Source organism: Motacilla alba, chromosome 3, assembly GCF_015832195.1.
Source record: "Motacilla alba alba isolate MOTALB_02 chromosome 3, Motacilla_alba_V1.0_pri, whole genome shotgun sequence".
Lineage (NCBI taxonomy): Eukaryota > Metazoa > Chordata > Aves > Passeriformes > Motacillidae > Motacilla > Motacilla alba.
The window spans coordinates 91,675,886-91,692,574 of record NC_052018.1 but is presented as its reverse complement, the minus strand read 5'-3'; the positions used below and the strand labels follow the sequence as shown (position 1 = coordinate 91,692,574).

Here is a 16,689-nt window from a genome sequence, read left to right as displayed (position 1 = left end):
GGCTGGGAGGGATCTCTGGAAATCATCTAGTCCAACCCTCTGCCAAGGCAGGGTCACCTAGAGCAGGTGACAGAGGAACAGGTGGGAATGTCACCAGAGAAAGAGACTCCATGACCTTCCTGGGCAGCCTGAACCAGCACTCCACCACCCTCAGTGTCAAGTTCCTCATCTGTTCCAGTGTATGGCCATTTCTCCTTGTCCTGTCACTGGCACCATAAAAGACAACCCACAGCAGAATTTTAAATGTTACCATACTCCAGCCTCTGCCTTAGAAAGAGCTCAACCATGGCTCTTTATCACCTCCATCAGTTCCACAGATAGTGGAACCGATAGAGGAACACGTCAGCATGTTTGCAGATGGCACCAAACTCAGCAGGTGCCTTGAGCAACCTGATCTCAGGTAAGGTGTCTCTTTTCATGGCAGGGGGCTTGGACTAAGGTGATGTTCAAAGGTCCCTTCCAACCCAAAACACTCAGATTCTACTGATCTTTTTCAAATTAGCAACCAGATAAATTTGTATAGAAATGGGCAACATATGGCCAGAGGGAGGTTACACAGCCCAGCTTCATAGGGATTAATTTTGGAACTTAATTTAATTCAAGACTTCTGTAATGAATTCCTATATGAAATATTTCTGTCAGTGGCAACAATAAAGAACAGTCATGTGTGATTACTGCCACAATATTAGATGCTACCACCAGGGGGAAAAATAGAAAATAAAAGTAGGTCATGTTACCCACAAGGTAACATGGACAAGTTGACCCTGAAGCTCTAGAAGAAAATACAGGATGAAACTCAAAGATTGAAAAGTCACAGTTGGAGTTCCAAGAAAAAGCTCTGCTAAACATTTGCACGCCCTTAAGCTGAGAAAGGGTTAACCACAGGATGACTCAGATCCATCCTCACAATGAAGCTATGGAAATGACAGATGAAACCCTAGGATATTCCAGGAAGATACTGACAGCACAGACAGACATGCACAGACCTACATGTGCTCAAGAAAATTTATTAAAACCTGGAAGGATACAGAGAAAGAGCCACCAGAATTGTCATGGGATAGAACACTTTCTAAGAGTGAACACTATATTGGTATATTTTGTTTTCTCTAAAGGACAGGGGAGGAAGGATAATTACAGCTTCTTTCCATAAACAGATATAATGACTGCAATAGACATCAAGCAGATGAACTAAGTGAAAAGCAGAATGCTGCAACGTCTTGTAACAAGCTGTCCAAGATTAAATTCAGGATATCAACTGGGTATGGTATCAAATAACTTTGGAAATCCTTGTGAGATACCTGAAAGCCTCTTTATCCAGGGCATTTCAGAAATCAAGGTGCAGTGACCATTTCTGGATAAGTCAAACTCTCATTTCTCCTGTATGCTAATGTTTGCAGACTTAAAAGCATAACAACAACAATCAAACTAGGGATACCAGAACAGATTCTGGCCACGACAGATCCTACCTAAAGAGACAGGCATGCTTAGCTTTCTTAACACAAACACTACTTTTGGAAATATCAGATCAGGGGAAAGATACTGGATTTAGTGTTTTTTGTTCTCAAAACTGGTCTGCTTGGGTCAAAGAGCTATGAAATACAACTCTGAATGCTTTAGTGATTCAGTCTTGCAGGGACCACTAGAATATTATTGCTTTTAACTATCAATTCCACCAACTCTACAACTCCCTAAGCTTCAAAATGCTTTAAAATGGTTGGTTTTAAATGCCAACCTGTTCAACCTACTTTGGCTGTTACAATCCATCTTGAGCACTGCTTTAAAGCAACATCTTTCAAGTGCCACTCATTTTACTGAAGGTCTGGAATCTTTTGTTGTGGCTACACACACTGGTAACTTACTAAGCAATTATGTCAACAGATTCAAGCAGAGTAGAGGTTCAGATTTTTTTTCTTTGCTCTCCCAGAAACCTGGCTACCTGACTGCCAGATCAGAATAGAATTTGGAATTTGTTTGTAATTGATCTGTCACAAATCACAGCCAGCAAAACATCCGCACCTTCCCTCCTTATGCAGTCCTTTAGACTATGCCAAAAATAATAGTGTATTTTGCTGGGGAGGAGAATGGTTGTGTACAAATTTTACTCCACACACAAAATCTGACATTTCCAGCAGCTTTGTGCTCCTGAAGGGCAATGAGCAAATTATCCAACTCCGTCTTCTATGGTCCAGTAGCACATCAGCTGTAAAAGGACAGAGTGGGAAACACAAACTATTTCCACTGTGCTACAAGGAATGATCTATTCCAAGGACAGGCTGAACAACAGTCACGGGAGAGGGAAATCCACAACCAGTGACCAGCCAGCCTGGCAAAAACTCCCTTGGAACACAGCAAGGAAGAAACCTGAAAATACAATTTCAAATAATACCACAGGCTACAAACCTCTTTCAATTCCTCTCAGGCAAGCCTGCGGCACAAGGGAACTGATCACAAAATCCACAGGCCTTTTTCTATGAACAGGACTAGAGTTTAATTATTACCTAAAGTGAACTGAGCTAGCATTTACAAATTTTACCTCTGAGACACAGGTATTTAGAAGTCAGATGGTGCTGCTGCTGACTACAAGAGACATTTGCTTAGCTCTTGCACCCTCCTACCCAACAAAGTCAAGCCTCTGATCCAGCTCAGTTACAGCCATTTCACCTACGAATTAGAATCAGCCATATATAAGAAAATAATTATCACAGCCTTTAACCTGCAGAGTTATTTTTTGTGAGAACTTAATTCTTGTTCGAGTTAAGTCTGAAATACTATGCTGAATATGTACCTTTTAGAGTCAATATTATAAGTCCAGTTTTTAAATAAGAACATTTGTGGATGCATTAGAACTGTAATATTATAGGGGCAGAGTAGAATTTTAGCTCTTGAGAGGAGAGAGCAAATGGTATGCAGATGTGCAGAGCTTTATCTACCACTGCTAGGAGTTGCTACTTCCCTTTTCTTCAACAGATACTACTTACATAAATTCAGCAATGAACTACCTGAGATATGTGCTTGGACATTTACAGCTTCTAAGAGTTAATTGAAAATAAAATAAAATTCAGCAGCATTTCAAGTCAATCATGTGATTGACACAGCAGCGCTGTAAAATCAGGAGATCACCAGGGAAGTGCAACAATGGAATAACCATGCAACTGTTACCAAACAACGCTGAGATTGTCAAGTTTTGGCATGGAGGGAGGGAAGAGGGTGGGGAATAAGGATGGGATTTCTATTTGCTCAAAGGACAAATAAAGGCTATTACTCTGTTTTTTGTTATTGCCACGAGAAAAGAGAACTGTTAATATTAACTTATATTTTATTGAAGCAACACTAAAAAGTTGCTCAGTTGCAGAAAACAAACCTCTAAGGTGAAGAACATAATTACCTAAAATATCCACAGTTTTAAGAAATACATACACCACAATTTAACAGTGCAATCTCTGTTTTAAAAATAGTATTTAAGCCACTTAGAAGAGTTACATTCAGCCATATTTATACATGCTAAAAAAGCACGACTTTTTTCCCTCTCAAGTATAAAAACTCAACTGTATTATAAAAGCAATTTTCTTATTCTTAACAAAGGCACAAAATGACTGAAGCATCCATATTTCTTGCTTTACAAGAAGGCTGGGAAGTAAAGGAATCACACACCTGTATGTGGGGCCATGAGGCTTCAAGAGTTGGTTCATCTTCTTCTGGATCAAAATCTGGGTTATCACTAGGTGGAAGCGTTCTGAAAATATTAGAACTAATCTGCAAGCAAAAAAAAAAATACTTGTATCACTGTTTATGCTTTCACAGATCACACTCATTAAGGTACTGCATTTATCCCGAAATCAAATTAAACAAAACCATGTAAAAAAAGTAACATAAGAAATCACTACCTCATTTTTTCAAAACTGCAAAATACAAACAGCCAGAAGTCTGTAAGATGTCAGTGAAAATAAGAAAGTAACTTTTGTCTCAACTGCTTTACAAGCTTGGAGCTAGACATAGTCATATTCCAGAATCTTCCCTGAAACTATGGAAGTTTTAAAAAAATCAGCTTCCCTATCAAAACCAATTTTTAAGTGCATGACACCAAGAGCTGTTTTTATTTAAGACCACAAATAAAACATAACCAATCAATTATGATTTAAAGAGAGCTCTCTCCACATAAGAGAGAGAGAGCATGTCTGTCATGTAAGGCAGACAATCCCAAAAATACATCTTATTTCTACAGTTCTTTACTTGATTTCAAGATATTTCTGTTTACATTTTTCACCTTTGAATATTTCAAGATGCTTCAAGGGTTTGGAAAGTTAGAAAAACATAACCATTCTAGCTTCTCCATTTCACATAGTAGCTATTTTTTCTTAACGTTACTCTAGCTTACTTTTAGTATGATACAGTCACATCAAATCAATTTCAAGAGGACACGTTTAAAAAGGTTTCTTCAAGGATTTTTGAAGTATATTGAAGTATGGATAGAAGACCATTCAGATGTCAAAGGAAAAATGTCATCTCTTGCACCAGATAGCACATACTGGATTTAAATCTCTAACACAAATGAAAGTGAACATGCAATTCAGTTCATTTCTGCATTTTCTACCATTCTTTCAGGAACAAGTTTAACATGACTTTTCCAATCACCTTTTTAACTCCTTCAGACTTTTTGATCAAATCTGTTTCAAGCAGCTGCTTATCACCCAAGCTTACTAAGCACAAAAACCCCTGTTTGACAGTTTGCAGAAAATCCTCCTGCACATATTCCAAGGAGTCTCTAAGGTGTTTGAAGAATCTAGCAAAAGGACTTTAGAAAGACACTGAAGTCACCCAGCTGGCTCTGCACATAAGAATCAGCTGCTTCATTAAGCAAGATACACAGCTATTGCATAAACTGACTTTTCATTCCCTCCTATGCCCTTTGTTCTGTGTCGTGTCACTGTCTCCTGTTGGGACATGGCAAAGCTGTCCTGGATTGGAAGGGCAGTGAAGTTCTGTGTGGATGGGCTCAGCTGTCTCTGAGCTTAATGCACAGGAAAAACAACGGAAAAACAAAACAAAAACCCAAACCAAATAAAACCACCCAAACAAACAACCCCACAAAACCAGTTGTCCTTTAATGTGGTAAACACAAGGGACTTGGGATTCCAAAGCTCAAGAACAAAAGACTGGGGGGGGAGAGGAAGGGGAAACAGGAGTCAGAGAACATTAATTTTAATCAAGCTCAAAAGCCAGCATTACAATCCTGGTTCTCTCATTTGCTTTGTTTACTCTTACCAGGTATTCAATAAAACCCTCCAGCATATGAATCAGTCTCCTACAGAGAATGTTCTACCACTGGTAACATCTCCTGAAAACACTTATTTTCTTTCTAGATGGATCTTGCTGAACTGAGCTGGTCAGCCTTTAGCACAGAACCTCAAAGTAGTAAGTTTCATGTCCAAAACAAAGCTACTAAATACACTTCAGTATAAGAGAAACAATTAGCAAGCCCTTTGGAAAACCAATTGTATGATTTTCAGAGTATTCAGTACTTCCACTAGCATTATTCACCTCTCGAGAATATATGAAACTTAAAATAAACCCTGCACCCTTTTTACGTACTAGCCTGTCTTCCAAAAATAAAAAATCAGTTAATTTACCTTATTATATTTGCAATACTTTTGCAAATTCTTCTCTATATCCTCTCATATTATTTAAAACGCTCTTTTTCTTTCCTAAGTTGTGTCTTACCCCAAAACAGTGATTTCAGAAACACAAATCATAAAAGGTTTTTAAAGCTGGATAGATTTCCAGATAAATCCAGCACCAGCTTTCTAAATTAAAGCCCCACATTTTGCAAAAATGAATCATAAAATGTGCCAGTTAGTGTACTGAGATACAACAATTATATTTTATTAAAACAAAAAAAGAAAAAAAGTACCTTATTTTCTGTACATTTGATCTAAACATTTGAAAGATACTAGATTAAATTCCAATTTCTGAGAGTGCAGATTGAGAATACCTGATTTCTTTTAAATTCTGAATTCACAACTCATACAGCCCATTAGGACAATCTCATTACATTCGATTTTTATATGCTGCTGGGGAACAAGGCGAGGTCGATAGGCCCGAGGAGATGAAGAGTTATGTTTACTAAAGAGACACTTCTGTTAAAAACCAACAGGTCCCAAAAGTGATACAAGGTAGAACTTTCTAATTTCCCAGAAAGTTTTAAAACCTAAAATACTCACAATTGCAAAGACTAATTTCCTTTCAGCTTCAGAGTGCTTTTAACTGAGAATTTCCAAACAGAGAAGACACTCATTTTAGATGACCCAGAACAGAGGTGCACTGTGTGTTAGCACTGCTGTGCTACACCTTCAAAGCTGTTTGAGAGCAAAACTCCTTCCCAGCTGAAGGAAAATCAAGTTGCCCAGGGCACCAAAAAGATAACCTACAGTGTGTCCTACACATCTGTTTAAACAAAGACTTTTTTAAATGATGATGTTCCATCCTCAGTGGCTTGGAATGACACTGGTATTTCAAGGTCCCTGCCTCAGGATCCAAGCAGAGCAGCGACAACCACAGGAGCCTGTGTGATCCTTGGCTCAGCAGCTATCCTGGCAACAGAGACCAGTGAAGGAAAGAACGCCAGACAGCTCCTCACCTGCACAGACCTTGCCTATCCACTGGTCAGAAAGAACATTTTATTTCCCTTCCTGCTATCTTAAAGGCATTGTTGACTTTGCCTCCCCACAGCTCAGGCGACTCCAAGGAAACCTGTTTGAAACCTGAGGCTCTTTCCTCTGTGAGCTGGAGAGAAGCTGTCCCAGGCCTAGGGAAAGACAAGGGGCTTTGGAATGAAATTGTTTCTGCTTCTGCCACGGCTGCTACTCTGGCTTTTTTCAGGGAATTTTTTAGTCTGTCTGTCCTTTACCACCAGCCAGATTATAGTTGGATTTCATTAAAGCCATTTCTACTTTTTCATCCCAAAACCACACTGCAAACTCTGCTGCACAATTCTTTTTTTTTTTTTAACGTAAGAACCCTGAACAGCCGAAAAACTTAAAACCCAAGAAAACAAAAGTGAAACAGCAACTTCAATCTCATACAAATTTTGCTACCAAGTAAACACCTGTGTCAGGCCCCAGGCCTATGTGGAGGGAGAGACAGACCCATGCAGATTTTTTTCTGAAAGCTGGTACTTCGTCCTAATTCACAGCAAAGGCCTTTTCCGCTGCCAGTTGCCAGGGAGATTAGAAATACTATTCAAGCTTGGAGGGATCTTTTGTCTCAAGCTCTCAAAAAGCTCTCACTGAGCATTTAAAGCTCTCACTGAGCTTCTTCACTTTCTGTCATTTTAGGGGAGAAAAGGAGATGGAAATTTGTTATGGAAGGAAAAACATGCATCCACAGAATCCAATCATTTGCACAACAAAAAAACCTCAAAAGAACAGCTCAACACCACCTTATCTCCAAGAAAAGAAAACAACTCCAATATAAAAGAAAACCTCCCTTCAACAAGTATGACGGGCTAGTTAGTATATTCTTGCTTCTAACAAGGGGCTACAGAGGACACACAGAGTAAGAAAATGCTGCAAGGATTCAGGCTTGCTGCCACCAGCAGCAAGAAAAAAAAGAAGCCTAAGAAGAGGTGAACATACTTTTCCTTTATCTTCTTATGCAAAAAACATTTAGGACAGAAAACCAGGTCCTTTAAAAAAATGAAACTATGCAAAACCCCCCAGTGTCCTAGATTTTTTGTAAAACTTAACAAGCATCTGCTGAAACAGCCAAAATGATTTAAAGGGTTCCAATGATCCTAGCCCTTCAGAATAATGGCAAAACTTCCACACTTATTTACATTAAAGATCTGATCTTCCCTATTAGCGGCCCAGAAAAAAACCCAAACCAAACAACAAACAAACCACCAAAAAACAAAATGAACCTTAGGAAAAAACTAATCTGTACTGTATAGAGAACTATACAAGTTGCAGGCTGTATATTTGAACTGCTCTGTTTATGTTCCTCAGAGCTCTTTTAAAGTCAGCATTTTATCTGTGTAAGCCTCACCAAAGATTAGAGTACCACTAATGTAAATGCATGGGCACTAAAGCCATTGTTTTTACATTTCACACTTCTAGGAAAAAAAAAAACTTCAGATTATTCTCCAATTTCAGACTATTCTCAAGTGTCTATCAGTTCCATTCTCTGTACATGGGGTACAGGCAGATTAAAAACATTACTAAAGTAGCATTTGAAAATGTACATAAACACCTGGGAAAGTCAGCAGATAACCACAAATACTTTGTTCATTATTCAACAAGCCATTAGCTGCAATTGCATGGGACAAGTCATCCTGTGGTTTATAACTTCAGCAACCACTTGGACTACTCTAATACAGCTCTCCAAGGCCAAAATAATAACAAACAGCCATAAAGTGTATTTACAAAGTAGAGTGCTTTCTTATACTGATAAACCTTTCTGCTGTCACCAGCACCTGCAGCAATCACTATCAGAAAACTTTAGCCTAACTCTCGATTGCCACTAGAAAATAAAGATAGGCAGCACTGAAATATTGGCATTTTCTGTAAGAGAACAACTTTAAAGCTTACCCAGACTACAAGTAGCTGCAGTTCTTTTATTTTAATTAACTTGAATGCATCATGTTTCAGCTAATAATTAAAACTTGCAAGCTGTTTGTTTTTACAAGCCTTTCTGAGCCAAGTTATCATTAACAAATTATATTATATTGTATAAGCAGAATAACCAACCACAATTCTGAGTTAAATGCCATTAGAGTCATAAACTGATTTTATTAAAATACAAACTATAACAAGAGCATTCTACTTACCATTTTCACGATGTCAGCATAAGCTGATTCAACAATCACTCCACGATTTGTTGAAACATATTCAACCAGTTCATTCAGTGTTGCTCTCTTGATTTCTTTGCTTTTCAGGTCTGAAACAGAGTCCATGAAGTCAAAGAGCACACAACACTGTTGCAACTTCTGACAAAAAAGATCTTGCTGTTCATTGAAGGTGGCATCTATAAAAAAAAACCAAACAAACACTTAAGTCTGTAGAAGCAAACACAGGATTTCTAAACCTATTTTGTTGACAAGAATTTGCACAGCTATGACTTATTTTTTTTTAATGGGGAAGAGTTGTGCTTCAGTCAGCAAACGAATAGCAAATTATTAAGCAATTTTGCCAAAACTGAAAATATCTGTCAGAATGGAACACCCACCATCCCCAACTTTTGGTACATGAAAGAAATAAGAGACAAAGACATGTCAGTACATTTATTTACCAGCAATGAGTTAGTGAATTAACTTTATTTTAAATACATAAATATTAACAAGTCTCAGTTCTCCATCACCAAAAGTCATATCCAGAAGCAGTGCATCAAACTAACCTTTCATTCATCCGATTTGTCCCATTCTGTTCCCTAATCCTTTATTATGTAACCTGCTTAAAAGCTGTAAAATCTGCTTTGAAGGAACCTTGTCTTTTTAACCCAATGCAAAATGCTTCACATACTTTCGACATCATGTGATCAACATTTCTCTGAAGAAAGAATTCCAAAATTTCAAAAGGATTAATCCTGAATTTTAATGCCTTGGTCTAAATAATTTATGACAATCTCAGTCATATAAGGGTTTTCCAGATTTTTTTGCCTATTAAGACAATGTGTTTGGCTGTGACTTAGCATTTTCATTTTAGCATTCACTACCTCTGTAATCTGATAAGCAGAATTCCTCCATTAGCATTTCACATTTACCCTAAAAGAGACGGATTATCAAGCTCTACACTCTTCAAAAATTTAATACATCCTTAATATGTTGTAACTGTTTCAAAGCTGCAATACCACAACAACCATAAAAAAGTCATGGTTTTAACTGAAAATTTGGTTTATTATGTCTTTTGTTCTTGTTTTCAACTGTTTACAGGGGTTCAAAGCCACTGGACCAATACAGCATCACCTCATCTATCCGCCAGTTGGCATTTCACTCACTCTGGTGAAAAAACAGTATTCCCAATTTATCTCCAAATAAAGAATGCTCTCCCCTGAAGAACTTTCAAGACTGGTCTACAGCCTGACTACATCCCTTAGCCTCACTCATTCACTGCAGTATGGCTATAAGCACTGCTGTTTCATCACCAAAAAAAATTATCAAGACAAGAAAATGCAACTGAGTACTGAAAATCTTAAAGACTCACTTTAAAACCTGAACAAATCACAAACATTCTCATGCTTCTCTTTAATGTTTTAGCATTATTCTAATTGAAAAAACTTCACTGAGCTTATACCTTTAACAGTATAAATAAAGTATAAATATAACTATCAGTTCACTCTGATAATGCCTGTTTCTCAAGTTGCCTACCAAAGCACCTTTTATTTTAGTGGCTGCAACAACAGTCAAGAGCAGGTTTAATATTCAGCAGTTATCTGATAGAATTGCTTCGTTTCCATAAGCAAAAAGTAACTGCTGAAATGGACTGGCACACCTCCACTGTAACCCATACTGCTCGCTGTGCCCTGGAAACTCAGGCACCAGGATACTGCATTGTGCTCCCTTTCCCCACCTGACAGTTATGATCCTATTAGCTGAGCACAACAACTTCAGGGAGCTTTTGAACCAGCCAGCAATTGCTACTCCCTCACGAAGAACGATTCACTCTTCTGAATGTCAATTCTGCCATTTGAACCGTTTTTCTTTTGAAGAAAAAACCTTGCAAGATGCTTATTTCACTCAGATAACTACAAAGCATTGTTACGCTCTGCAAAATAATGAACATCAGCTGTAAAAACATTTGTAAGTTACATAACATTTCAGCTCAGATCTTCTAATATTCTACAGCGGATTGCATGAGTAAGTATTGTATCATAGCAACAAAGCAATAACAGTGACATGCTGAGGATAAAATCCAAAAGAGCCTAATTTAAGGAACGGACACTGGGAGGGCAGCTTTTTTTGTTGCTAGCCCCAAGCTGATAGCCAGAGTGACACAGGAACCAAGTCTACTCTTATTTTCCCTCACTACAAACTCAACTACAGTCTGAGTTACAAAGGTCCACAAGTGAGGCACAGCTAATACAATACAGTTAGCTGATGATAAAAAAAATTAAAAAATTAAAAATGAAGTATCACTAAGCAAAATTTACTGAGAAGTTTCAAAAACCAGCACCTGAATACTTCTAAGCATGGTTCAAACAGACTAAGGACCTCAGGTTAAAAGCCAGTAACTGGAATTCATACAAAATAATTAAATCACTAATTACCTTCCGTAGGATACCAAATAAATTCCTGCATTAGCCACTTCTGGTTAGACACCAGAGTAAAAGAGAAATTCTCCCCTGCCACACATCAGCAGTCCATCTCATTAGCAACTTGATCTCTCTCAGTTGGACATGCTTCCTCAAATGAAAAACCCGCTCACTAATCTGTTTTGTTACTATTAAAGCATTTTAAGTAAAATCAAAGGAAGTATCTTCTTCTAAGCATACATCCTTTTTTTGGACTTGCAAGGGGAAACTCAATTATTGTATCAACTTATCATCTCTAGTCATCTGCAAGAGATGAAAATTATGTGCAGCCATGGCAAAAATAAGGTAACAAGAAAGCCAGTTCTGTTCTATCAGCACAATCTGTCTTCACGTGCTCAATCCCTGCTTGACACATTGCACATTTGTCCCAGGAATGTTACGAAAGGTACCATGGGAACCACAGGAACCACCAAGTGACTGAAGAAAATCTGTTTGTCATATATGGCTCTTAACTTTTCAAAGCCTTGCCTTTATCCCAGGACAACAAAAGTTAGAGCAACTTTATACCACAACAAAATCATATCACAATAGTTTATTCTAGTTCTAGGAATAAAATAAACGGTGCCACCATAACTTCATAAATACTGGAGCTTTTAGCTTTGTAGTTGAACAACCCACAGCATGGTTTTTAAACCAGCTTCAATCTAATATTCTATGAAAATGTACATCATACATGTGGAGTTCAAGATAATTGTTATTCTTCAAATACCCTAAATACCATAAAGACCACAGAAGATAAATTAGGTTCAAAATAGACAGTGGATGAAACAACCCTGAATCAAGCATAATGATGGGAAATGCTGAAGACAAAAACTTAACATCCAGTACCAAAAGAATTACTGCAAATTATGATCCTCTTTAATCATGACTTGCCTCTGGTCATTTCCATGATAGATAGTAGACAGCTTGTACCCGATTAAAATACTTAATTTGATTGTTGCACTTCATAACACTTAAATTCTCCACAGACTATTGGTACTGTTTACAAACCCCCACTCATTACAGACAGTAGGCACGATAATAAAGGACAAAAAGTAACAAGCAATTTGACTTGGAAGCTCTTCCTGAGCAGAAGTTTTAAAACGCTGAAACTGCATGATTGTACAATTTGTCTCTAAATCGAATGCTTTCGGACTTATAAGGTCATCAATGCAAATCTAAGCATGGAATACTGAGTTAAGAGACTAATCTTTCTAGAGCAGGCCCAAGTAAAATATGGAAAGAAAAAGAACTCACAAGAGCTACCTCACTGATACATAAATGGAGACAAAAACACACTACAATGATGTCTTCCTACAATACATTTATCTATTACATTTACAGGCCTTCCTCCTGGAAGGAAAATAAAGACAATCCTCCTTCTCACCACAATTGTTTACCCAAGACCTTCAGTACAAACCCAGAGAACCTAACATAATCTTTGATTCATCAGCAGAAACCAGATTCTAAATCCACAAAAACTCTCTCAACTACACAAATGGCAAGTTCAAAATTCATAGTTTTCCTGCCAATACAAAATAAACCCCCTCAGACATTTGCAAACATTTTCCATTTATTTTTTTTAAGTCTCACTAATTAAATATTTCTACTTTTTCCTGAAACAGCTACTCCAGGAAGATGCAGAAGCCAGAGAAACAACCAAGGAGCTTTTGTCTGACAGCCTCTTAAAGCAGTTCATACACAGCCCTTTCAAACACTTAGAGGACAATGATATTACAGAATAAAGTAACACTTATCTCCTTAGAACTTGGTGACAATTCTACATAATTCCTTGACAAACTGAATACATGAAGAGGATCATGTGGTAATTGTGCTGCATTCCACAGCTGAAAGTTTAGGATTTAGTCTCTGCTGCCTGGTTACACTTACTGCACTCTATTCAGCTCAGTGGTGGAGGGATCTGCTGGAGCAGGATGAAGCCTTAACACTGACATGGAGAGAGGAGCACGGGGACTATGAGACACCTAACCTCTGGGTTTGGCTTTAGAGCTTTTAATTTATAGGAATCAACGTTTTTGTACAGCCTGCTGCTTTCAGAGACACCATTAGTCTGAAAAGAAGGTAGTGTGATAAACTCTGCCCCACTTACATAAACCAAGCATGGGGAGTCTCCTTTGACCTAAATGTAACATTTGGTTTTGTCCCAGAGAGTTCTTGTGTATATGACTGGTGTGGTCTCTCCTAGCATCTGAGCGTCAGTGCTGATGTCACAGGCATGGCAAAACATTGTCAGGAGATGCAGTTTTGGTACAGTTGATGTTACAACAGGGCACAGTGTTTCCAGGTTCGCAGAAGTCTCCATCTGCAGCCTGACAGGCAGCAAAGCTGTTGGCTGACAGAGACTGAGAAAGGTCTCCCTCCCTGCTACCCAGTTTCCCATTTACTCCTCCCTTCTTCTCTGTTCCAGTCACATCCATCCATCAGCACTGGCTCTGGAACTTGTCAGGCTCTTCCCAAGCTGCTTGAACTCAATAACATGGTCATATTAGTGAGGTTAAATGGCTTCTGGAGGGGCCTGATGTGCATCAGCTCTGGCACAGGACTAGAGACAGGAGCAGAAGCTCTCTGCAGTGAGCTGCTAAGTTAGTTTACCATCTCCTCTGGACCCATATCACCCAAGTACTGAGGCATGAGATAATGTGTAGGTAAGATTTTTCAGTTAAGTTAGAGACTTTTGAGAATAATACATTTTGGATTTTGTGTTTGTTGTGAGGTTTGGTTATTTTGGGGGTTTTGTTTTGTTTCAAATCACTTTAAGCTCCTTTTTAAAGAAAAAAATGCAGTCCCCATATACATGGCTGCCCAAGCCAAGTATATACTTGGCTGGTAGTGTATAAAATTCCCCAGTAACTCCATATACCCACAGGAGAAGTTCCCACAATTCCAGCTTTTGGCAGCTCAACAGCCCCACTGAAACTGATGGGGCTACTCAGACAAGCTCTGTACAGCACCACAGGCACCCAAGGAACTTTTCATCAATATTTTCAGATTTTCCACATTAAAAAATCTTTGTCACCCTAAAGAGTAAGTGCTATTTTTTAGTAGACCAGTGTTGTAGACCCCCTCCGTTCAAGAGTTCGAATAATGTATTTTCAAATTACCTGTTACCCCAAAATCTACAGCTGTTGCTAGGACAACAGAAGGGGCAGTAAACAGAACTCTGACTTGCCAGGACAGATAAGGGAGTCAGAACAACATTATGTATCCTAAAAGTTAACCAGCTCCTTATTCAATAGTAAGTTTGTTCACTAGAGAAGGAGATTTGGAAGACAATGAAATAAAAATGCATTTTCAATCATTATTGAAAGAAAATTTATACTACCTATAGGAGATAAACAAAAACAAACAAACAAAAACAAACAAAAAAAAACCAAAAAAAAATCCACACAAAGAAGCAAACACAAAAAGGACTTGGCACAGAATTACCAAGTTGGTCAATCCTGTCTAGGACCCAGGTGCTCACACAACATTTAACCTCTTCATTTCAGAAATCAGGACTGCAAAGGCAATCAATATAATGAGCTGAGCTTCTCCTGTACTTCCATTTTTAAGTAAACTATTCTGCAGATGGTCATCAGGCAAGACCTGCACACTGCTGCACCATCCACATGTTAAATCTCCAGTCTCTTTTGAAAGAGTAAGAAAATCAGAAATTTTGCTCATTGGAATATTGTCAATTTAAGATTAATTCTGTGATGCATGCCAGGGAAGGGAAAAAAAAAAAGGAAATCACATATTAGAAGTAAAACTAGATGAGAATAACAACCAACAACTCCTTTAATTCATATACAGCACTGTGATTTAGAATTAGTTACAAGTCTAGGCTACAGATAATTTTTAAGTTATTTCGTAAAAAGTACTCCTGGAAAGTTCCCACCCAGTAAGATATTGTTTGTTCAGAGTCTCATCTGCTGCTCCACGTGGCCAGCAGTTGACCTCAACAAATCAGTCCAGAAAATCTGAAAAGCCCACGCTGATCTAACAACATCTGTCACAAATTCTGTGACACGGCTTCTTGCAATGATAATGAACTGCAAGTGTCTTATCTAGATTGTTTCTACCATCTTCCAGGCTTTCTTATAACCTCATATAGTTAAGAGTCTTCGGCTACTACCATGTTAAATCCCTTGATTTTAATTAAGATTTGAGTCAACCAAGACACTTCAGAGAGTAAGAAAGTACTGAAACGCTTTTATATTAATAGCCCTAGTTCTTACTGTTTAATTACAGAAGACAACAGTTAAGATGCAAAAAATACAAATTATTCTCTTAGTCCTTAAAGTTAAGACTCTAGTAACTGGGCCTGCCACAATTCACCTTATTTCTACCACACTTTCTGAAAAAAAGAAGAATTAAAGCACCATTGGTTCTTTAAACAAATAAAAACTCACTCTGCATACCAATCACTGGAACAGGAACAAAAAACACCCCAAAGTCACCCCTAACCAAATGTACAAGTTTAACAATACAAAAGTTACCTCAAGCGCACACCAGCAGTTCAGAATCTAGCTGAAATTCAGTTCCATGCAACACTGACACAGTTGAATCAGTGCTGCTTTTGAAAGTACTGAGAAGTTGAGGAATTTGTACACAGCTAACCATATCAAGTTTTGTTCAGAGAGAAACCATTTATTAGAAAAGGCTAAGAAGTTTCACTTCTTACACAGCTGAAGTGTTATATTTTCAAAAAGCAATTACCCCCCCCCCCCCGCTTTTGCTCCCACCTATAAGCCACTAAAATGCTCTCCAATGCATGCATTCATGGTTTTGGCAAACACTGTTAATGTATTTGCTGTCATCATTTAAAACCCATAAAGCAGTTTTAGTGATTGATCATATGGCAGGGTAAGCCTTTTTTGAATATACCCAGAGCTTCTAAAAAATTTAAAGCAGGAATCTGCCTCTTTAAGGATGAGACTTCTGAATTTAAGGGTGATAAATCCTATTGTGGAATTCATATGCATAGCCAGGTCTTTTAGTCAGGAAAAGAGTAATTGATCTTTTGAATGGGAAATTGTTTCTCAGAAGATGTGAATATGGGATAGATAGCACCTTTAACTTAAAATTACAGAAATTGAAACACAGGCCCAAGAATTGAAACTGCTTTCCCAAACATCAAAGACAGCTCCTAAATAGCTTTTTAAATACTGAAACGTAACAAAGGTTTTTGTTATGGTAAAACAGAGATACCTTCAATAAGTCCTCCTAACAAGAGGGCAAATAAAGACCAAGGTAAAACCCTGTGTATGTAAACATATCATTTCTTTAAAATCTAAGTCAGGTTACACTGAATCAACCCCAAGGTGAAAGCACCCAGAGACGCTGCACAAGCAACTTGTTACTCCAGGTAATTGACTCTTGTGCCAGGAAAATCAACCACCAGCAAAA

The 16,689-nt window shown here is 38.0% G+C and overlaps 1 protein-coding gene across 1 annotated transcript in view; it reads right to left on the bottom strand.

Annotated features, from left to right (window-relative positions):
- Window positions 1-16,689, bottom strand: part of PPP2R5A (protein phosphatase 2 regulatory subunit B'alpha) — a 41,682-nt gene that overhangs the window by 15,680 nt on the left and 9,313 nt on the right. Inside the window, exons 2-3 of the mRNA XM_038130927.1 lie at window positions 8,822-9,018; window positions 3,652-3,753 (exon numbers count right to left, since the gene is read on the bottom strand). Coding sequence (XP_037986855.1) covers window positions 3,652-3,753; window positions 8,822-9,018 — 299 coding nt within the window. The remainder of the gene's footprint in view (window positions 1-3,651; window positions 3,754-8,821; window positions 9,019-16,689) is intronic.